The sequence below is a fragment of the Sebastes fasciatus genome, chromosome 15 (genome assembly GCF_043250625.1).
Source record: "Sebastes fasciatus isolate fSebFas1 chromosome 15, fSebFas1.pri, whole genome shotgun sequence".
In the NCBI taxonomy this organism is placed as follows: Eukaryota; Metazoa; Chordata; class Actinopteri; order Perciformes; family Sebastidae; genus Sebastes; species Sebastes fasciatus.
Window position 1 is genome coordinate 27,456,689 of NC_133809.1, and position 22,945 is coordinate 27,479,633.

The 22,945-nt window shown below is 40.9% G+C and overlaps 1 protein-coding gene and 1 long non-coding RNA gene across 2 annotated transcripts; one reads left to right on the top strand and one right to left on the bottom strand.

Moving 5' to 3' along the window:
- Window positions 1–1,619: 1,619 nt before the first annotated feature.
- odc1 (ornithine decarboxylase 1) lies at window positions 1,620–7,200 on the bottom strand. The gene is made up of 11 exons (XM_074660019.1): window positions 7,043–7,200; window positions 5,746–5,896; window positions 5,388–5,525; window positions 4,734–4,907; window positions 4,411–4,583; window positions 4,107–4,323; window positions 3,932–4,015; window positions 3,631–3,793; window positions 3,411–3,526; window positions 3,095–3,309; window positions 1,620–2,978 (listed from the first exon to the last, which is right to left on the bottom strand). Exons 3-11 carry the CDS (start codon window positions 5,487–5,489, stop codon window positions 2,840–2,842), a joined length of 1,383 nt encoding a protein of 460 aa, XP_074516120.1. The 5' UTR covers window positions 5,490–5,525; window positions 5,746–5,896; window positions 7,043–7,200; the 3' UTR covers window positions 1,620–2,839.
- Window positions 7,201–7,956: 756 nt separating this feature from the next.
- Window positions 7,957–10,624, top strand: LOC141783075 (uncharacterized). The gene is made up of 3 exons (XR_012597208.1): window positions 7,957–8,082; window positions 9,612–9,670; window positions 9,812–10,624. It is a non-coding gene; the product is annotated as an uncharacterized LOC141783075 (long non-coding RNA).
- The last annotated feature ends 12,321 nt before the right edge of the window (window positions 10,625–22,945 follow it).

Consider the following 22,945-nt stretch of genomic DNA (forward strand, 5'->3'; position numbering starts at 1 on the left):
TAAATGAACTTACATGTTTTGTGTGAATACTGCAGTACACCTCCTGTGTTCCTTGAAAGTTTGTCCGTGGAGTGTTCACTCTAAAGAGAATTCATCTGCACTAAGATGGAAGGCAAACACAACGAGACAAATACAAAGAGACAAACATTCGCCATAGGCCATAGGCTCAATCACCAATGTGTTACCTCCTTTGGCTATAGATAGTGACTTAACAGACATTTATTTAACTGAAAATCTTCGAGACTGCAACTTTAAAAAGCCTCTGTTTGTTATAATACATTAGAAATATAAAAAGTTAAAAAGCTGTACATTAAGATACAAAACAAAGTGAATATATACATGTATCAACTAGGGGTCACAGTTACCGTGATAATAATGTGTTAGTGCAAATTCATTTTAACACCACTAATTTCTCTAATGCATTAACGGAACTTGCAACTTTTAGGTTGTAGCGGGCTCAGTTATAAAGCCAGTTAAATTCCATTGGTACCAACCATGTCATACTAGCTTGTCAGAAAGGAGGTTAAATAAGGCTCTGAACTTACGCTAACTTTTGGCGAAGAAAAACTGTCATGGCCATTTTCAAAGGGGTCCCTTGACCTCTGACCTCCAGATATGTGAATGAAAATGGGTTCTATGGGTACCCACGAGTCCCCCCTTTACAGACATGCCCACTTTATGATAATCACATGCAGTTTGGGGCAAGTCATAGTCAAGTCAGCACACTGACACACTGACAGCTGTTGTTGCCTGTTGGGCTGCAGTTTGTCATGTTCTGATTTGAGCATATTTTTAATGTTAAATGCAGTACCTGTGAGGGTTTCTGGACAATATTTGTCATTGTTTTGTGTTGTTAATTGATTTCCAATAATAAATATATACATACATTTACATAAAGCAGCATATTTGTCCACTCCCATGTTGATAAGAGTATTAAATACTTGACCAATCTCCCTTTAACGTACATTTTGAACAGATAAAAAATATGCAAATATATGTGATCAACTATGGACAATCTTGCGATTAATCGCGGCTAATTTTAATCGATTGACAGGCCTAGTATCAACATATTATGTTACTACAAGGTAACAAACTCCCCTTTATAAAGGGTCAGATTACACAAATCACACAAAAAATATATTCCTATTTCCCCTTAAGGTCTCAATGAAAACTGTTATGTAGATGAGGTGACTCTCTGGAACAAAGTTGATTTGTTAGCTTTAAGATTAGGCATGTTTTGCAATCCAGCTGTTACATTGAGTAATATCTAGTCAGGATTGACTTGAGGGATAATTTACATTCCAGGCACAGACAAGCGTTTTGTTTTTTTAAATCACATCTGGGCACAAGTACTATTGAGTAAATAGGTTTACTTTTAAACATTGCATGTGTTTGAAACACAGTTGTGAGTGGAAAGAAAGAACAGTGAAAGTAAGGGAAATTAATTTTAACATCTGTTATTGAGAACGCCACACTGTGGCAACATCCCAGACAGCTCTGGTTTTAAACCAGTTCCTGCTGCAAACACTAGATGGAACTGTTGAAACATGCTGTGAATAGTGTATTATGGTCCATAGTGCTATACATGTTTTTCCCATATGAACAAAACACACAACATCTGGCTCTGCACCTAATGTTTTATTTATTACAAAAATACAAAACTTCAAAAAGTTTCCATAGGAAAGCATTATGAATTTGCAATCCCGTCTCTTTCGTATCCATTTCAAATGTATGGTTTAACACTGCTGCTTATAATCATGAACAGACTTCCTGCTTCTACAAGTTACAAGAAAAATAAAATAAAAAAATAAAAATAAGGAGGAGAAGAGGAGAGGTGCAGTGTGCTTCTTGAGTCCCCGTGTTTTAAGTGTTAATCTTGAAGATATTTTTTGGGGTTGCACCTGTAACATGCGTAGTCTATTTAGTGTATATATATCTATGGTGCTGTATGACAAATTCAAATGCTGCAGCACGGACACACACTATGGTGTTTTGACATGCAGAAAGTGATGCATGCATTTACTGTAAGTTTCTGTGTAGCTATATCCAAAATTAAAATTTTGCATGGAAAAGAACACCTATAAAATGTTAGATTTTATGTCAGCATCTTGAGGATTAACACTTGAGGTTCTGTACAGAAGTGGAGATCATGGAAAAGATAAATATAAACATAGCAGCCATTTTTTGAGGAATTAAATCACCCCTCCAACCACCTCTTTGCAAGTTACTAGATAGGGATCTGACTCCAGATGTTAACAGGGCTAAAAAGGGTCAGCAGTTTATTAATAATAATAATAATAATGTCAGTCACCACTGGCGATTGCCTAAGGTGGAAGCAATCTGCTAGTATTCTTTTAATAAGTAATAAATTAATAGCACGAGCGACCCTTCACCTCTTGGACTACAGTTTCAAGTGTTGTGAGTCCTATGGTGATGGGAAACATTTCAGAGAAGGATTTATTCTGCAAAGCAACGGTTTCTCTCCCTACACTATTTCTTCATGAACTACAGTTCTCCAGTTCGTACAGTTATTCCCCCCCAAATTAGGGCGGGAAGACTGCAGCAACAAGCTCAAGTACAGAGCTGCCCTGTAAAACTCTGCCTGGAACACACAGAGACACTCAGAGTGTGATTCAGCCTCATTTCATTTGAGGGTTGATCCCCACTTCCACACAGAACACAGAAAAGTTGTGCAACACGCCCCTCTCGTTCTCCTGTCAAGTAACTGGCCTTGAAATGTCGACGTCCATTTGGGAAGAAGGGGGGGAAAAAAACAACTCTGAATTAATACCAAAGGGTGCAAGATCTGGAGAACATTGCTGTGGTGTGCAGTATGTGTTTAAACCACATGGGCCTGGCAGGGCTTAGTGGGCATCTCCAAGCTGCTCTCTCGTCCACAGCAGGCTGGCACTTCAAAAAGGCAAGACTCCTCCGCAGGAGCTGGCATGCCCTGGGAACAGATCTGCTGCACATGTTGCCTGTAGAAGACAATACAGACACAAGTTAGGATTGCCTGAAGACGCACTTAAATCTGCAAATGTTTCCTGATGATCAGACAATACTCCAGAAAGTGGCTTTTGTGACATCTACTCACCAGGCAGTGCGGGACATGACATAGTGAATGTCAGGCGTTTGGAAGCCGTTGAAGGTAGAGGCGGCGGCCACCGTGTAGGCACCCATGTTCTCAAAGACCAGCCAGTCGCCCACTTGCAGCTCAGGCAGGTCACACTGCTCAACAATGCGATCGAGGCCGTCGCATGTTGGGCCCCAGATGCTGCAGGGGTACATGGCCTCATCCGGCTTTGGCTTCTATTCGTATTAAAAAGGTGAAAGATGCACAAAACATTAGCATTTGTTTCACCTTTTTATGTGTATGTATTAAATGTTTCAAATCTTTGAATCTCCCTTACCTTATGTAGTGTTGGCAAACAGTGAGCATGGTCATAGAGTATACAGTTGAAGGATCCGTACACTCCATCGTTGACATAGTACATCAGAGTCTTGTCGTTGGTCCCTTCGTCTTCCTCTGAAGAAAGCAAAAAACATTTTTACTACTGAGAAATGTTACAAATCTGCTTTCAGAATAAACATTCTATAATCGTAGTAACTTTTCTAAATCGAGGCGGTTACCGTCAGAGGCTGACTCGTCGTCAATGATGACCTTCTTGGCAATGATGTTGACAACCAGTGTGTAAGCAGAGGCCACATAGAAGCGCCCGGGCTCAGCAATGACCTTAATGCCAGAGTCAGCAGGGAAATACTTGTCCAGGGCTGGGTTGATTACTGCAGTGATCTAGCATGGGGTAAATATCAGACTATTAAAGGAATTATCTTCATAGTACTTCTAATGTTGCAGCTAAATTGTCTCGTATTGTTTAACAAGACAATATTTGGCCTATGGAAGGGAACAGGATAAAAAAAAGCAAGATACCTCTTCAAATTTGAGCTCAGTATCGTCTGAACCGGGGAAACCACCTCCGATGTCCAACAGGTCCATGTTGAAGCCCAGCTCATCCTAGAATCAAAAAAATTCAGTCTCAGTTTACTTTGCTGGGTGAAAACCAAAATAAAATCACAGTTGTAAGTGCATTTCTATCACAACTCACCCCCATATCGAAGACAATGCGGGCATCGGCAATAGCCTGGTAGTAGGTCTCGGGATCAGTGCAGCCGCTGCCAACGTGGAAGCTGACGCCGATCACATCCAGCCCCAGTTCTTTAGCCCGCTCCAGGAGACCCCGACAAGCTTTGAGCTGGGCCCCAAACTTCACACTGAGGCGACACAGTGCCTTGGAGTCGTCTGTGGCAATACGCAGCACCAGCCTGGGCACAAAGCAGAAACCATTAGTTGGGGGGGAAAATGAAGGCAGATGAATAAAAAATAATATTATGGATGGTAAAATGTCTCACTTGGCATTGTCATGAGTGCGGGCCACTTTCATGAGTTCCAACTCGCCATCAAAGGTCATCATCCGGACCCCATGGGCGGACGCGTACTTGATCTGAGAAACTTGCTTGCAGGGGTTGGCATAGATGATTCTGCTTGGATCCACTCCCAGAGACTGAACCATCTGAATCTCCACCTAGAGGGGGGACGATGCCAAGAGTCAGCAAAAAAAAGTGCCAATTTAAAAAAAAAAAAACAGGATCTGCCAATGCAATTTCAGCTAATCATCAAGAGAGCTTTGTATCATGTTATTCTGAAAGTGCTATAGGAATTTCCCAACACGCACCTTGCTTGCACAGTCAAAGCCAGCTCCCAGGGATGCCAGGGTCGTAACTACAGCCCGGCTGTCGTTGCATTTGACAGCATAGAAAGGAGTGATGCGAGGCAGCGCCCTCACCCAGCGCAGGTGTTTCTTTAGTACATCTCCCAAGTCACAGACGTAGAAGGCATCCCTGTCATCCTGTGATGGAGGTCATGAAAAAAGGGGACATGTGCGTTTAACAAAAAAAAATTCTCCAATAAAGAATATTACATGATCAAGTTCAAGTCAAGTTTAGTTTATTGATCACATACACATTGAGATGGCAGTGAGATTCTTTGTTCCTGTTTGTCTATTATACAAGGAGGAGAGAGTAACAATCGATCGATCTCTCAATCAATTGAATAACAATAATGAATTAAATACAATCATCCTTATAAACATATAAATATAGCAGCAACAACTTGATACACTGCAAACAATATGTGTGTTATATATACACACCACCATGGTCTTAAGAGTCAAGTGAAGGAAATACAAGTCAGACAATGCAATACCAGTAACCTGAACAACGGTGTAGGATATCAGTTAAAACCGCTGTTTAAACCTGTTGCCATTTATCACTGAACAATTGGTGCTATTCTATCTATCCATCTATCCCCTACAGCACAGGACTCTTACCGTCATGGATGACTCATTGATCTTCTGCTCAACAATATCCCGGGCGGAGAAACCCTCCTCCAGGAAAGAGAAGTCCAACTCGGTGGGAGCGGCGGTGTTCATGGTCACAAGCAGTCCTTTTGATTAGTCACTAGTAAACTGAGAGAGGGACCGGAGGACACATTGAGATTACATTCAGCTTTCAGAACACACTGTCTTTTGTGTCCTTGATTGCTAAAGTCTATAATACTCCCCACTCATGGGAAAGTCTATAACAGTGCAGGTGTGAGTAATTCTCTAAGCATGGCACTTGAACTAAATGAAAATTTTGTTGCAGTGTTATCTGTAATTGAACCAAGTTGAAACAGCAGACACTTACCTGGATATGAAAGAGATGAAATCTATTGTTGCAGTTACTATCAGGTGCAGAGAAGCCAAGGAGGTTCACCAGTGAAGTTAAATCCTTTCAAATAAGACTCAAGGCCTGGGCCTGCTGAGTAGCCAGTGTGCGTCTTCCTAGAGTGTTGATTCTGTAAACAAAGACAGTATTTTAATATACAAAACTGCATTTCCTGAAGGGGAAACAGCTGGCACAGGAAAGAAGTAGCAGAACTATCTATAGACTCAACTTCAGTGAGTTTAAAGCTCAAGATTAAACTTAATATTACAATATTTGTTTATTTATTTTGCACAATTTAAGACTATACAACATAAAAGAAAAAATATAAAGTGCAGGAAGAGGCAAAAAAAAAAAAATCAGAGCTTATCTGAAGCCTCCACCTAGAGACAAGATTAATATAAAGAAATAATATGACTACATAATAGTGATAAACAATTAGGACAAGATAAAATAACAACAATAACAATACAGTAAATATATCAAAAAAGACCAGTGTGTGTGTGTGTGTGTGTGTGTTGCGTGGAAGTGTATAGTTAGTGTTTGTGAGGAGGATATTGTTTAAATATCTATAGAGTGCTGGGTAATTGTAACCAAACAACATTGTGAGTGGGAAAAAAATAAAAAAACAGATACATGGACAACATGGGGAAAGCAATTACAAATAATATAAATGTATTCTGTACTGCTGGGAATTTTATATTTATAAATTAAAACACAATTACGGATTATTTCTATTTAAACAATTATAATTATCTTAAAACTGACAAAACTTGAGGTATGCACATGACATTCACACCCAGTCTCTAGTCTTTAATAACTGTGTCATGAGTCATGACTAACGGTACTAGACACCATCTGCACAGGAAAGACTCTGAAAGGACCAAGTGATTAAACCCCGCCCACTAGCAGATTTAATCCAATCACAAAGGAGATCCGCCTTGAGCTTGAAAGAATGACGTGAAAATGAACCAATCGGTGAGCAGCAAATGACGCCGACGTCAATATGCCGGTTCCGTTTAGAGGCTCTTCAGTGCCATGAGGCGGTTTAGCATTGGAAGTTGCTACCGTGGCTTAGCAAAGTTAATATTAGGTCTAACTCAAGAGCAATTCAATGTTGAATTAAATTGACGTTACGGTGAAATAGCAAGAACAGACCCTAATAAGACCCGTTTTCATTGTCCTTTTTGACCCGCCATTAACTGAATCTGCCTGCTACGTTACCGGAAGTAACAGCATTCAGCTAAAATGTGACGTTGTTAGTAGCAGTGCGACTTACCTTAAAAAGCATTTACAAAGAGTGTGTCCATTAGTCCAGAATGCTGGGATAAAAAAAAAAATACAGCCGTTCCTCTTCACGATGAAGCAGCGACGCGAGACGAGCCTCCTCTGTCTAACTGAGACGGAATGAAGTGGAGCCGGCAGAGGAGAGCGCCACGGTATTTATAGAGAGCTCGTTACTATGGCAACGCAGCCAGCTGAAACCGGCCTCCCCTCCACGTATGAACCGGTTTAGGCTTGTAACCTCATCCACATGGTGAGGAAGACAAACAGACAGGACAGGGTCCGAGACAGGGCTAGACTACTACCTAGTAGACCACCACACACACTGGATAGGCCTACAGACAGTTCAAAGGAAGTTATATTAAAAACTTTACACTACATGTTGTGGTAAAGACAAGACAGACATGGACTCAGCAGTTAACTCAGGGGTCAGCAACCTTTACAAAAGAGACATTTTAGGCTAAAATAATACAAAGAAAAATCTGTCTGGAGCCGCAAAACATTTGATCATTGTGATGAAAATAATACAGTTTATAGTCTAAGTATATCGTATATAAGTCTAATGCAGTGAAGGCCAAAGAGCAAATGTACTACGGAGTATTACAGCCACATTGAGGGAAACAAATCTGAGATATTCCAGAATAAAGTCATAATATTACGAGAAAAAAGTCGGAATGTTACAAGAATAAAGTCATAATATTACGAGAAAAAAGTCGTAACTTTACGAGAAAAAAAGAAAATAAAGCATAAAATTACTACTTTATATTATGACTTTATTCTCATAATATTATGACCTAATTTTTTTCCTCAATGTGGCCCTAATACTCGTACTCGTCGTACCTTTAAACCTACAACAATCATAAATAAAATTGAAAATGTAAACAAAAAACAGTCATTCATTTCCACAATAATTTTTGAAAAAATCCACAGGGAGCCACTGGAGAGGGGCTAAAGAGCCGCATGTGGCTCCAGATTTGCAGGTTGAAGACCCCACCGGAATGACTAGTTAGCACTCACATGACTGTCCAGCACCAGGTTGTAAGATACTTCCAATGTAAAAAAACTTGGCCAGTATTGTGTCTATTGCAAGGTTTCATTACCTCACTGAAAAAATACATGTAGATTTGACCCTTTGAAACATCTATTTTGATGTTAATTTGAAGTTTTTAAGGGAAGTCCAAACATTCACGAAAAAGCATGCATCTTTGTGTGTTTGACTGTTGGACTGTGTGGCCAGTAGGGCTGTATATTGGCAAGAATCTGGCGATACGATACATATCACGATACAGGGGTTACGATTCAATATATTGCGATACTGTAAGCAAGGCGATATATTGCAATTGTTTTTATCCTAATTTTTTGGAAAACTGTCATAGTAAAAACACCACCATATGCATACGATCTCATTTCATTTTTCAAGCACAAAAATAAAACATTCTCCAGCCTATAGGGGACCCAGGTTAGATAGAATCGATAATGAATCATTAGTCACAGCCCTCGCAAACATTTTTATGCTTAAATCTACCTGACTTCACAATGACAACAGTAATCATCAGTGCAGGTTCTCCATGGCCAGCTGTGATAGAAGAAACCTGCCCTGTATTTGTGTTAATCCCAGAGGTGCATGCTCACTCACGCTGTCTGGCTCTGACTGACAGCGTGGCCTCAATGATGTGACCTGGCGCGATGGCAGTCTGCTCAGTCTCATTCTTGACCTGCTTGATGGGATTAAAGGAGATCACAAGAAGACTCGGAGATGGCAAGGTGTCAACACAGGCGCATATGTCACAACAGCTCTGTAAAGTTAAGTTAAAGCTGAGGTGGATAGAATTGGAGCAAATATGATTAAAAAAAAAAATTATTTTTATAAGACGGTCACTATATCCTGACAGTAGTGCATGAGACAGGTAATCTGAAAAAAATCGTGTTCCTCTGTGTCCTCCGGTGTCCTCATGGCATCTGCAAGATTTCACAGACCGGAGGAAAACAACCAATCAGAGCCGAACTGGAGCTTTGCTGTCTCTGAGCAGCTGTCAATCACTCGCAAACTCCGATCAAACTAGATTTTTTAAAGCCTGAAAACAGAGCCATGAGGAGGTGCAGAAGTCTAGTTTTCTCTCAGAACACTTGAATTACAATATGCTGAAAGGTTATTATGGAATTTTTGCCCAATGATGCCAAAAATATTCTACCTACTGCATGCATTTTTTGCTATTAATACATATACATATGCCACTTTAAACTACTTAGAATGGTATGAAGGGTTTTTAAAAAGTCTCTTATGGTGCTTCTACTGATACTTTTTCACCCAGAGCCCTCAAATTCTTGTCCCCCAGACATTTATCCCTCTCTGCACAGTCTAATCAGTCCAAAGGCTGCTTTCAGAGACATTTCGTTCGCAAGCAGACATTACCAAATGGAGGAAAATTAAGAATTTGGTTAGTGTGACCCGACAGTACATGTGGAAATGTTGCACAAGCAGCGGTTCCAGGACACTAACTGCAAACTTCAGGGCTTCACGAGGACCACATATCTGTGGGCTTATAATTTAATATCTTTTCCAGGTCTTGAGGCCACAATCAAGTCTCTGCACAACGGGGTTTCCATTCAGATCTTCTGCACGGTTGGTGAATGAAGTCATGTTTTCCAAGCAGTTTAATTATCAAAAAAAAGTCAAAAGCGCAGCCCTTTCTGAACTGGTCAATGAGGTTAAGCGGTAAATTTGTACGATGACCTAATCTGCGATCGTTTTCATACATTGCAGGTTTCCTTATGGTTCCTGCCCTGAATCTGAACTTGTTCTAGCAGGCCTCGCGTCCTCTGCAAACTGTCAGTCAGGAAGTGGGCCCACACTTGGGGGTAATTCATTTTCAACAGATGTTTATCAGCTTGTTCAAAATCACAAGATCCCAATACACTTGCACGTATTCACAGAAAACCAGAGTGAGATTGTTTCTCTCGACTCCAGTCGTTTCCTTTTGTTTCTGTTTTTGTCTCTCTTCCACCAAATGTCTCTCCTTCCCCTCCTCTTGTAATGTCTATCTCTCGCTCTGTGTGGACTTTCTGTTATCGCCACTGTGGACCATTGTGGCCTAACCCCCACATTTACAAGGCCTCACAAAGGACAAGGATGGTGATTGTTATTGGCCACCCACAAGATACAGTGCAGTGTACGGGCCTCGGTGACCGTGTGTCATGTGTATCGCTGCATCTGGCTTTCACTTCTTTGTTCATAGTTCATAGTTGCACAAAGAAAGGCCCCAATGTCAGTTTTTACTGTTTCATCAACTCACGTTCCTGTACCATCCGGCTCAGTGTGCAACAAACCACAACTTTCCCTGACATTTCTCAAGTGAATAAACTGTGACCTAGTTCATTTTGTACCGAGACGATGAAAGCTGATGGAGCAAATAACACCTCTCAAGTGAGATCTTCTGCAAAATCGTGTCCCAACACCACTTGTGATGTCATGGGGTATATGATTTTTATTTTTTATTTAATTTAATTATTATTGTGTCATGCATAAATAATATGCCCAGCCCAAATGGGCATAGAAGACACCATTATTTCGAAAATAAAGAAAAGACAAAGGCAGAAACCAGAGTAGCGATATAAATTACAAATAATACTAAACAAATGAACCTGATGTTTTTTTCAAAGCTTGAGAAACAAAAGTAGCCAACTTATAAGCATTAGAATGGACAATACAAAAGAAAATGTGACTCATTTTCAACTTCTCCTAACTCACATACTTCGCACAACCTGTTGTCCTCCTGGATGATTTTAAATCTTTTAAAACAACTTCAAGGATTAGAGGACGGATTCCTGTTCTTAACTGTGTAATTAAAGACCTTTGACTCCATGATAAGTTTGCTAGAAGATAAGATTCAGTGCAAAAATTGTGCTTGATATGAATATATGTTCGTAATTTTGGTTTTAACAATATATCTTTTGACCATTTTTCTTCGAGCTCTGTTCTGTATAGAGTCTGCTATTTTACAATCTTTGAAGCCCCATATGTCTGAAGCATAATTTAGTATGGGGGAGACACATGCATCATAAAGTTGTGAATAAGTAAAGTACCTAAGATCTTTACAAATGTTTATCTTGTTGACAACAGACGCTAATGCTCTCCCAGCTTCTCTTCATAAGTCATAAATTCATCGAGTGTAAATCCCAAATATTTATATTCAGGTGTATATTCCTGTGTTACAGTCCCCAAAGTCATTTTTTTCCTACTCCTTTCGATACCTTTTATTGCCTTTATAAATATATATTCCCTTTTTGTGCACATAGTAACAGCAGTTATCTGTGTCAGCGTGTGGTCTGTATCTACGACGGAGTATTAGGGCCACATTGAGGGGGGAAAAAATCGGAGATTTCGAGAATAAAGTCATAATATTACGAGAAAAAAGTCGGAATTTAATGAGAATAAAGTCATACAGTTTCAAGAAAAAAAAGTCATAATATTACGAGTATAAAGTCATAACTTTACGAGAAAAAAGCCGTAATATTACGAGAATAAAGTGATAACTTTATGAGAAAAAAAGTAATTTCAACCTCCACAAAAGAGGCAATTTTCTTCCAGTTCCATGTGGTTCTTTCTTTTGGAATAAACGCAGTTTCTTGCACAATCTTTTCAAGGTCCTTATACTAATGATAATGTGGTGCTGATGAAGTATTTCATTATTTGTGAAACTTATACTAAAGTATAACTTCACAAGATGCTCCCCGTTCCCCATTTTCACACAGCTGCTCTATTTCCGCTCTAAAATTCCTACTTTATAATATAACGACTTTATTTTCATAATACTATGACTTTTTTTCTCGTAAACTTCTGACTTTATTCTCATAACATTACGACTTTTTTTCTCGTAAACCTATGACTTTACTCTCCTAATATTACAACTTTTTTTCTAAACTTATGACTTTATTCTCATAATATTATGACTTTATTCTCTAAATCTCGGATTCATTCATTTTTTCCTCAGTGTGGCCCTAATACTCCGTCGTATGTATCTGTGTTTAAAAAAAGACAGAAAATAGTTGATGTTGTGTAACTAAACTGGATGTACCATGGCCTTGCTGCAGGCGTAGGTGTGTGTATGTGTATATAGCTCACTGACAATAATTTGTTGTGCTTGTTCTTAAAAAGCAAACAAGCCAAATCCATGACGGCTTGGTGTCAATATACCTACAGAGCACTTTTGGCTGGTCCAGAAAGCTGCTTATGTAACAGATGGTACTTGTGGTGTTTCTTAACTCTTTTGACTCAGCTCAGTGTGACTTTAATGGGGTAAACCCCCCCCACCCCCTTCCCGGCAGCATGTTGACACACAGATAGCCTAATCAACCTAAAGCTCTGATGATGCCATAGACTCCACCCAGACAGCTGGGTAGAGTTTAAACCGTTTTTAGACCACACCGCCACTGAACTGTGACCAGCCAGCCACAGACAGGAAGTGCATCATTGTAAACTGTATTGCGATCTCTGAATTTAGATTCTGTTATGTCAATGCAGACTGGCATGCAACGCATCAAACAGGAATTAGACTTACTGTCTGTGACAAAGACACTCCAGGGACAGAGTGGAGGTAAATGTCAAGATCTGTATATACATAAAATACACAGACAATGGGTGGCTTGTAATTTAGGTCACGCTGTGTCTGGCATGTTACCGCAATACCTTAAAAAAAAAGTTAATTGAAGGTTTGGTCTTGTGGGTCTCTGCTGACTGGACTCATCCATAGTCAGGCTGATGTCACACTACCCTCTTGACATCCTGTCTAGGTAATCTATTTTTAGATGCATGTCCTCACTCTCGGGACCACATACAAAGGCTACAAAAATTGCAGAATGAAATCTTAATAGTTTTTTTTAAAGGCCACTGTTTGAACTTTACACGTTTTATTGCACAGTGCTGGGATTTATAAATGGTTCACCACCACCAATAAAGGAAACACTCCCGCCTTCCCTCTGTATTTTTTTAACAGCAGTCACTGCGGCCACATGTGGCGATTACAGAATAAATGTAAATGCTAAAACGTAGAGTAATTCAATGCAATGTATTTTTATATACCGTCAAATCATAACCGAAGTTATTTCGAGATGCTTTTCATATAGAGCAGGTCTAGACCGTATTCTATCATTTAGAGACCCAACAAGAGATCCCCCATGAGCATGCACTTGGTGCGACAGTGGCAAGAAAACGGGTAGAAACCTCGGGTAGAACCAGGCTCTGGTTGGACGGCCATCTGCCTCGACCAGTTGGGTTTTGAGCGCAGTCGCACAATAAAAATAACAGCCTTAAAGTTAACGACATGACTCAGTAACTTCAGTTTCACAGCAATAGAGTGCTCCAGGGATGAAGACCAGGAAGTAAGCATGGCTAACTGGTTCCCTCGACAAAAAGCCAATGGGATTTTTCCATTGGGGCTTTGGATTACTGCAGAAAATAAGTTCCGTGGTAAATTAATGTTTATGATACTAACAACAAAGTTTTGTTCAGCAAGATAATCTTCACAAATGAACACCACTTTTATGATTTTTGAAGTGTGAATGCAATCGCCAGAAATAAAAAAGACGATGTGGTTCTTTAATAAAAAGAAATTCGCAAATTTGTGATTTTATAATCTCAGAGTATTTTCAAGTTTTTTTTATTGTACATTTGTGAGGTTTTTTTCTCGTATATTTACCACTTTAATCTCAGAGAATGTCCAAGTTTTTTTTTCTTGTAAATTACGAGTTTATTCTTGGAATATTACCCCCCTCCCCCAGCTATGTAATTATTTTTTTTACTGAATATGAACTGTTAGTATGCTGCTTCGGCTTAAAGGTCCTGGTATAGAAAGCCCAAGTCACGCCCCTTCCGGTGGACCACCATGGGACCTTATTTCGGAAAAAATGTGAACGGTAGTAAATGGTGAGAGACAAATTTTTTTTTTTTTTGAATTGCGCCATGAATCACACATATGATGTTTTTCAATATAAAAGATAATTTTGCAATTCAAGAAAGTTGCAGTTTGTTGTAAAACTGTCGAAGTATAACAATGTGAAAATACGTAATTAAAAAGACGACACACCCAAAAGTCGCATAAGTGACGTCTCTCTCTCTGAAGCTACAATGTCTGTGTGTTTCCTACTGGGTTGAATTTAGACCAGCGACGGGTCTGATCCTTCTTTCGCCTCCCGGCTGATAAAAAGACCAGGAGTCGCTTGATAAAACATTGGTTTCATTTGTAAGCATGTTAGCATGTTGACTTTAGACTTAAGCTCTAAGCAACGCTGTACTTAAAGAGTGCAGCCTCAAAGAGCCGCCAGCGTGGCTGTAGACTCTTTCTTGTTAACCAAAGAACCATAGACACGCATACAGCATTCCTCCACTGTGTTACATGGTATTTGGGACATAATGACAGTGATGGGGAATCTTTTGGATGCATGAGAACAAGATCAAACTATACACATCCTTGTTCCTGCAGAGCACACCATATGAATGCATGCATTTTAATGGGGAACATTTGTAGTTAAATGACTGTAACTCCATAGTGTGGCGTTAATATCACCATATGAAGACAAATATGTGAGCTGCTTACTTTTTAAAATGTCACGGTGATAATGTTGAGATATCACACAGCTCAAGTGTGTCTTGTATCATTGTGTGTCTTGAATCTGAAGGTCAGAATGACTCCAAATTTCCAACATCCTTACAATGTTGAAGGTTGTTACAGGCCTTTGTGTTTAGCTACTTTAAAGGTCCCATATCGTGCTCATTTTCAGGTTCATGGTTGTATTTTGGATTTCTACTAGAACATGTTTGCATGCTTTAATGTTCAAAAAACACATACTTTTTCTCATACTGTCTGTTTGAATATACCTGTATTCATGCTCTGTCTGAAACACTCCGTTTTAGCGCATTTCAACGGAATGGCAACGGAATTGCGTTGCTAGGAAACAGCTTGGGTCCATGTTTACATCCTGTCAGCTGATGTCATTCACATACACTGCAACAGCAAAATAAACTGGGACACATTTAGTATGTTTACGTTTAAATCTGTGAAATGGTCTAAATATTGTAGATTTGTGGCATCACAAATGGACAGAAATCCTAACGGCTTGTTTCAAACACACAGTTTCTGGATACGGTCTGTGTGTATTTCTCCATGGATTGAGTATTTTGATACTTTCACAGTATTTATATATCACTTTAACCTGCCTTATGATATAAAAGACATGCAAATCTCCCTTTTCACAATATGGGACCTTTAACAAAGTCAAAGAGCAGAGATGATACAATATTAACCCTAAAACCTGTTTTCACCATCCAGCCATGGCTGGTACACAGATACAATGTCTTAGTCTATGCACTCACTGCAGGGTGTTCTACAGTTGGTATCCCTCTGCTTTTTATTTTCCGGGTGGAGCGCTGGTGCTGACACATCTGGGTCACATCTTCAACATCACCGTGAAAGCTCCCTGTGACAGTGACCTAAATAGTTTTTGTGTCTTTGTATTACGCTCGTCTGTCAGACACACACAAGAAGAGAGGGAAGAATGAATGAAGAGTCAGGGTGAATACAAATATTGCTAGATGTTTACAGTTTCCTGAGTTTACATCAGTGCAAACGGGAACAAGTATAGGACAACTAGTTATTATATAGAATCCTGAGTGTAACAAAAGTGTTAATATATAATTCAATTTGCATATCTAATGATCTAAATTAGGGCTGTCAAAGTTAACACGATAATAATGCATTAACGTAACTTGCGATTTTTAGGTTGTAGCAGGCTCAGTTTTAAACCTTGAGTGAAGTTACTGGCATCATATGAAACAAGAAAACCTAAGGAATCCATTAGTGCAAACATGTCATACTAGCTTGTCGTGAAGGAGGTTAAATAACGCTCCAAACGTACGCTAAATTTTTCAAAGGGGTCCCTTGACCTCTGACCTCAAGATATGTGAATGAAAATGGTTTCTACGGGTACCCACGAGTCTCCCCTTTACAGACATTCCCACAATCACATGCAGTTTGGGGCAAGTCATAGTCAAGTCAGCACACTGACACACTGACAGCTGTTGTTGCCTGTTGGGCTGCAGTTTGCCATGTTATGATTTGAGCATATTTTGTTTATGCTAAATGCAGTACCTGTGAGGGTTTCTGGACAATATTTGTCATTGTTTTTTTATTGTTAATTAATTTCTAATAATAAATATATACATCCATTTGCATAAAGCAAGAATATTTGCCCACTTCCATGTTAATAAGAGTATTAAATACTTGAAAAAGCTCCCTTTAAGGTACATTTTGAACAAATAAAAAATGTGCGATTAACTATGGACAATCATGCGATTAATTGCGATTAAACATTTTAATCGACTGACAGCCCTAATCTAAATACTGCATTAGAGCCTAATATTATATCAAAAGCTTGTTCTAATGAGCATGCGGCTGCCCCATTTGCCCACTTGTCACCTCTGTTCCTGGAATGATGAGAGGAGAGTTGTTTAATCTGGCTCTCTGCTGACTCATCATTCCTTCTCCTTTCAAGGTTGAGTTGCCCAGGGTTGGTTTCACTCGGCTCTGTGGAGGGACCAAGGCAAAAAAAAGGAAAAATGTGATCATATTTTCACTGGAAGATCTTTTGTGCTTTCCTGGGTTGGCCCGGAGCTGGGCGAACAGGCCGCGTCAGCACATTTCACCTCTTTGATCCTTCTGGGGGGAAAGAACTGAAGAGAGGAGGCTCACTGCTTCACATTGAAGGAGTCATGGTTCTACCATGAACCCAACAGGGGAACACTTAACACTATAATAACTATCATTTATAAACGGAAAATTGATAGTTAATTAAAATTATTTTACTATTAACAATGAAATGATAATTAATAATAATACAATTTGTTATTTTATCCTTAGTTTGTGTGATAATTAGTTTAGAAATTCTATATTGTATCATAGCTGATATGGTGAACATATCCGTGTATTGGAATGATCAGATGAGATGAAGATGAAAAATGAGAAGAGCCTTCAGTGTTTTTCCTCTTAACTTTACTCGTTGGCTTGCTTTTCTCACTTCCGTTTCTCTTCTCGTGCAGTGAGTGATTCGCTACAACTGAACAGCCAATCAGATTGACTTCTCTCACCGACCGGCGCCAACATGCCGAATCGGCCGAAAAACCTGAGGCACTCTGTGCTTTGAGCTAAACACTAATGACAGCATATTAGCATATTCATAATGACTATGCTAACATGCTTGTTGACATTCTCTTCTGTGTCTTATTATTATCAGGAGTAACACTAACTCACAACCCTTCCAGGGAAACAGGAAACGCTACCATGAAGGAACCACAACCCTTCATCAAATATGATATGATCAGTTACATTAAAGGATCCCTGCTTTTTGCTTCTTTTGTGTTTATACATCAGAACGGCACATATGGGTACTTAGCAAAAAGTCAAGGCCACGCCCCTTTTTGTGGGATTGAAAACCAAAGGTCCCGTTGACTTCAATGCAATTTGATGTATGTTTGGATCGTAATTTTGACAAATTCGTATGCATTCATCTCTTGTTATACAAACGGTTGTTTTATACACATGTCTGATAATTATTTTGCGATCTTGTCTGAACCACGGACGTATTAAGAGAACTGGATACAGCGTTGGAGGCGGGGCCCCGTTCATTCCTGTGAGAGTTGCTCAGTGGCGCATGAAGCCAAAATGGCTCGACTTCTGACTGGAAAAGTACCCGGATCTTCCAGCGACCTTCCGCATCCATTGGGCCCATGGAGCAGGCGCAGTAGCGTCACATGGCTCTGTCACATCTGTCACGCTGTCGTCACGGGTTGCTAATTCAGCCTCCCAGCCCTCGCTCCAGCCTCGGTCTGGTTTTCATTCACATGAACGGAGGAAGAGAAATAACTCTGGATTCGGCTATTAGTGCGTTTTACAACTTTGAGGACCTAATTATTTAAATAAGGGCTATTAGAGTGTTCGTACTGGGAAGGTGATTTACCTAAAAAGAATAATACACTGAGTTAAGGACCTATCTTTCCCAATGTAAGTCTATGGGAAAAAGTATTTTCGGGCCCAATGGCATCACGTGACGGACACAGAAGTTGTAGTACCGCCGTTTGGCCACTAAGAAAATTGGAATCAACGACCGCCGCTCTTCCTGGGGGGTTGGTCTGAACCTGAGCGTTTGCGATACCTTAATAAATGAAGGTCGATCACCGCCATGTCCCTTCAGTCTTCCCCCGTCCAACACAGTGGCTGGATATTATGGCTTATCCAGACATCATATTTGATTGAATCACGTTAGGTGTTGCTGTAAATAACCAACGTGTTAATAGCCAACTGTTTGATATATAGGCTGAGATTTATTTGGAGACGACAGTCTGATGCTGCTATAATGTTAATGCATGACTGTATTACTGCAGCAGCCGATATTCACATATCGTATGTGCCTCAAATCTCAATGTGAAAGCCTCGGTTAACCCGCCACACAACAGCTTTTCATAGTGTTGTGTCATCATTTTCTCTCCTGAGACAGCGAGTTTCTTTCCCCCAAAAGGGAGCGCAGACTCGGCGATGACGCCATGCTGGTCTGGTCTATAGCTTGGAGCCATAAAGCCATGCTGGTCTGGGCTACAGCTTGGAGGCCTAGAGACCCTCTATTAGATCTTTTTTAGGACACAGCAGGGGAACAAATCAGAGATCAGCGGATTTATTGTTGCTGCAACCAACTACACAGCAACTCTTCTGCATAGCGTTTGTTTAATGTAGTAGTTTGGAGACATGTTTCTTCTGTTTACTCTGTATACCGTGGGACACAGGATTGTTTTCCCCCAAAAGAGGGTGTGGTCATGAGAGCCTGATCTGGATGACATATTGCCGATCTGATGTATAATTAAACCTGAAACACGCCCGATGTCCTACTGCAATCAAGCTCTGATTTGTATTGATTTTAGTAAACAATATCTTTGATCATTACATAAGTCTTGATAAATTCAACGAGACACAAATCTTCAGAGTTCTCAAACCACGAGGCACACGTAATGGTTATGTAACGGTTTGGCATACAAGGGAAAGTATATCAAATAGCACTTCCTTGCCTTTGTGGAAATTCACTTTCCTTATTCTTTGTGTCAGCTTTGGTTGACCCACTTCCTGTGGCCTGATTGCCAGTTGTCATGGTGACGCCAAAGCAAAGAGAAAGGGGGCAGATTAAAGAACTATACTAGATGACACTTTGCTAAATGATGTTTATTTGTTCTACAGAGGGACAGATTGCCAACACAAAGGAGTGAATAGGCTGGAGCTTTGTCGTCTGGCCTCAGGAACCTACCTGTCAACAACACCTGCATAAAAAGCTTCCTGTTCATCCTCGAAATGCTTTGTTCCACTGAATGTCTGTTTTTAAGTGTGATAAAAAACCCTGATTCTGATCTAGTTAGCTGTATTTAAAGTGACACGGCGATAAAAAAAAAAGAAAAAAAAAAAGGTCACATAGTTCGACATTTTGGGAAAAACGCTTTCTGGTGTTATGGCTGGGAGTTAGATGAGAGGATTGATACCATACGGTAAATATAGTCGGGTTTCCACCAAAAGTTCCCGGGACTTTTAGTCTACTTTTCAAGGAACTAAAAGTTTCCTTCAGCCCTTGTCCTCTTGTCTGTGTTTCCACCGCAGTCTAAAGACCAGCGAAGATTAGGCAAATTAGAATTAGAATTATGAAAAAGCAACATGACATGTGACGAGGGCTGCTGGTGGTCACAGCAGTAAACACACTCTTGCAGCTTGCAGTTCAGTGTGTCCACCTGTTTCATCTAAAAAACACACAGAAACGTTTCGGTTTCGTCTGACTGCAACGATATTCACTGATGCGCATTGGATGTAAGGTGTGAAAGTGAAACTAAGAGCGTCTGTCTCCACAGTAAATCATCTGTTGAGTGTTTGATGGTTATTTATTTGTGCTTTAGAACGTAACCGCCATGAAACAATCAGAAACTAACTTTTCTTTCTCTCATTCACAGCATTCACAGTCTCCCTCTTCTAACGTTACCACTCACGATCTGTCTCTCTTTTTTTTCTGTCTTTTTTTTTTTAAAGAGTAGGGAAGCCGACAGCAGAGCAGACAAAGAGAAATGCTCTCCCCCTTCTCCTAAAATGGTCGTAAATCGATACTGGAGTACTTCCTTGTTTATGAATGAAGCGGTACATGAGTTGAAGCCGTTGAAGCCGTTGAAGCAGCAGCGCTGTGTGTGTGTGTGTGTGTGTGTGTGTGTGTGTGTGTGTGTGTGTGTTTTACCAATCAGTGACCGTCATCCCTGCAAAGTCCACCCAGAAAGTTCCGGTACTTTCAGAAAGTACTACCCCATGATCAGGGCCTTTTTTGGAGGTAAAAAGGCCCCGGAAAATGTCCCCGGAACTTAAAGGCAGGGTTGATGATGTTATCCAGTATACACTATTTGTTATATTGGACAGTGATCCATTACTGATGAGCTCTGAAAAAGGACCGGAAAAGAGCCGTCATCTGTAGCTGCTGTAATCCTGTAAAAACGTCTACCAATCACTGCCTCGAGGTCCGCTTGGAAAGAACCAATCAGATACCTCCCTGCCTCCCTACTCGTACTCTATCCTTGGCGTGCACCAGCCTGAACTCAAAGCGCGTCGCCGCCGCACATTTACTGGAGAATGGAAGAGAAAACTCAGCCAAAAGTAGAACTGCCGCGGTGACTTGTCATCAAGGCCTTTGGAAAGGAGGCTGGGTCACGGGCGGACATGGGTCTTGGGGTATGGGTATGACACATGCGCAGTGTAACTGAAGCTGCGGTCGTGCATTGCGATTGGCTCAATTTCAGCGAGTGCAGACCAGATTTTACTGCGTATGTGTTCTACCCCCGAAGATATGACGCGTGACCCAGCCTCCTTTCCATAGTCCTTGCTTGTCATGAGGTAGCGTTGTTGAGTTGAGGTCCTCTCTCCGCTGTGTGTCTGTGAAGTAGTTGCGATGCGGCGGTGCTCGGTGCATGTGTGTGTGTGTGTGTGGGGGGCGTTGCCTTGGAAGGAGCCCCGAGGGGACGGGGGGGGGTTTAGACGGAGCTCCTGAGGTGATGCTACATTAAAATGATGCAAGCTTTCCAACATCGTCGACCCCATCTTTAATTTAGACCCTGGTCCCAGTGGTCGATACGTAATGAGTTCCTCAAAAGGTTCCTAGCTCCGAGGGGAAAGTCCCTGCAGGTGGAAAAGGGGCTTACGTAGCTGGAGTCAGCAAACTTTAAGCTTAGCACGTAGACTGGAAACAGAGGGGAAGTAGCCTGCGTGGTTCTGTCAAAAGGTAACACATTTTGCAGCTCCAAAGCTCACTATTAAAAACATTATATCTTGTTTTTTTACTCTGTATAAAATCTAAAGTGTAAAAACGACATTACAGGAAGTTACAGGCCCCCGGCCAAGAGTCTGGCACATGACTGGCTTATTTTTCGGACAGTTTGGGGCCGTTGGTGAGCGTCCGTCGGCTTAGTTTTTTCGGTGTGTCCAGCATGTTAAATCGGCGGCGGAGCTCGTCGGTGAGAGAAATCACTCTGATTGGCTGTTCAGCTTAAGTGAATCAGTGCACGAGAAGAGAAACGGAAGTGAGGAAAGCAAACCAACGAGTAAAGTAATTTTTCATCTCATCTGATCATTCCAATACACAGATGTTTTCACAGCGACATGGCCATCTGAATGAAGCTAAGTGGTGAGTGAGAGTGGTGTGAAAATGGTCGGCCAGCGCTGCTTTGTTTCATGTATGTATCATAACAACGGTTTGTATATCCGACGTCCTCGGATACTACCGCCACCTGCTGGTAGGGAGAGTTATTTCATCTCACGCAGGCGCAGAACGTACGTGGTAGTTGGCCGTCTGCTGTGGTCTTTGCGGTGTGTTCGAGTGCAACTTTTTGGTCAAGACAAAGGTGACGTGAGGCGACTCAACTAGTGGCCTTCGTCGCCTCTAGTTCTTTGATGTCGGCTTGGTGTGTCCCCAGCTTTAGAGGTGCTGGTATGCAAATTTTGACTAGTTGTTTCCAGTCTTTATGTTAAGCTAAGCTAACCGGCTGCCGGCTTTAGCTCGCCGTACAGACACGACAGTGATATCAACCCTCTCATGTAATTCTCAGCAAGAAAGCGAGTGTATTTCCCAAACCGTTGAACCATTCCTCTAAAAGGTTACGACGTTGGAAGTTATGTTTGGCTCTCGCAGCAAATGTCCAGAGAGAAATTTGTTGTCCCGACATGCTGATTTACGGGATTTCTCTTCAATGAGGTGTTGTTCAAGGCTGTCACAAAAACCTGACAGATGGGGTCACGGTGAAAAAGCATGGCGACATCAAATGAGTTCAAATGAGCCTGGGGGCCGGTGTTGGCACGCTGAGGGCTGAAACGCACCTCCCTCCCGTTTGAAATGGACCAATGCTGGAGCAGAGGGGGTTCACACCATCAGCACACTGGGGGATGGGGAAGACACCCAGGCGGGCCTTCTTTTTCCAAGAACTGCAGTTGTTGGCGGGGAAAAGGAAAAAGAAAAAAAAACTTTCCTCATTCACATTTTTCTGCTCCCTTCCTCTGACTTGTGACGTGATCTGCTGCAAAGGAAGCATGCTCTACTTTGAGTATTTGCACATTTTGAGCCATTTTGGCACCCAGCAATAAAACGATGTAGACAAGCAAGTGTTGTACCAAATATAATTTATAGTACAAGTGTTGTTAATCCAGCGTTGGCTTAACAATATACATTAATAACAAAGAGCATTAAAAAATACATTTTTTTTTTGCACAAGCATAACTTCCTTCCCATCCATTAACTGAAATAGTCGGCTCAACTGAGGAGCAGCTGTGAGAAACCAGACGCCTGAGACAAG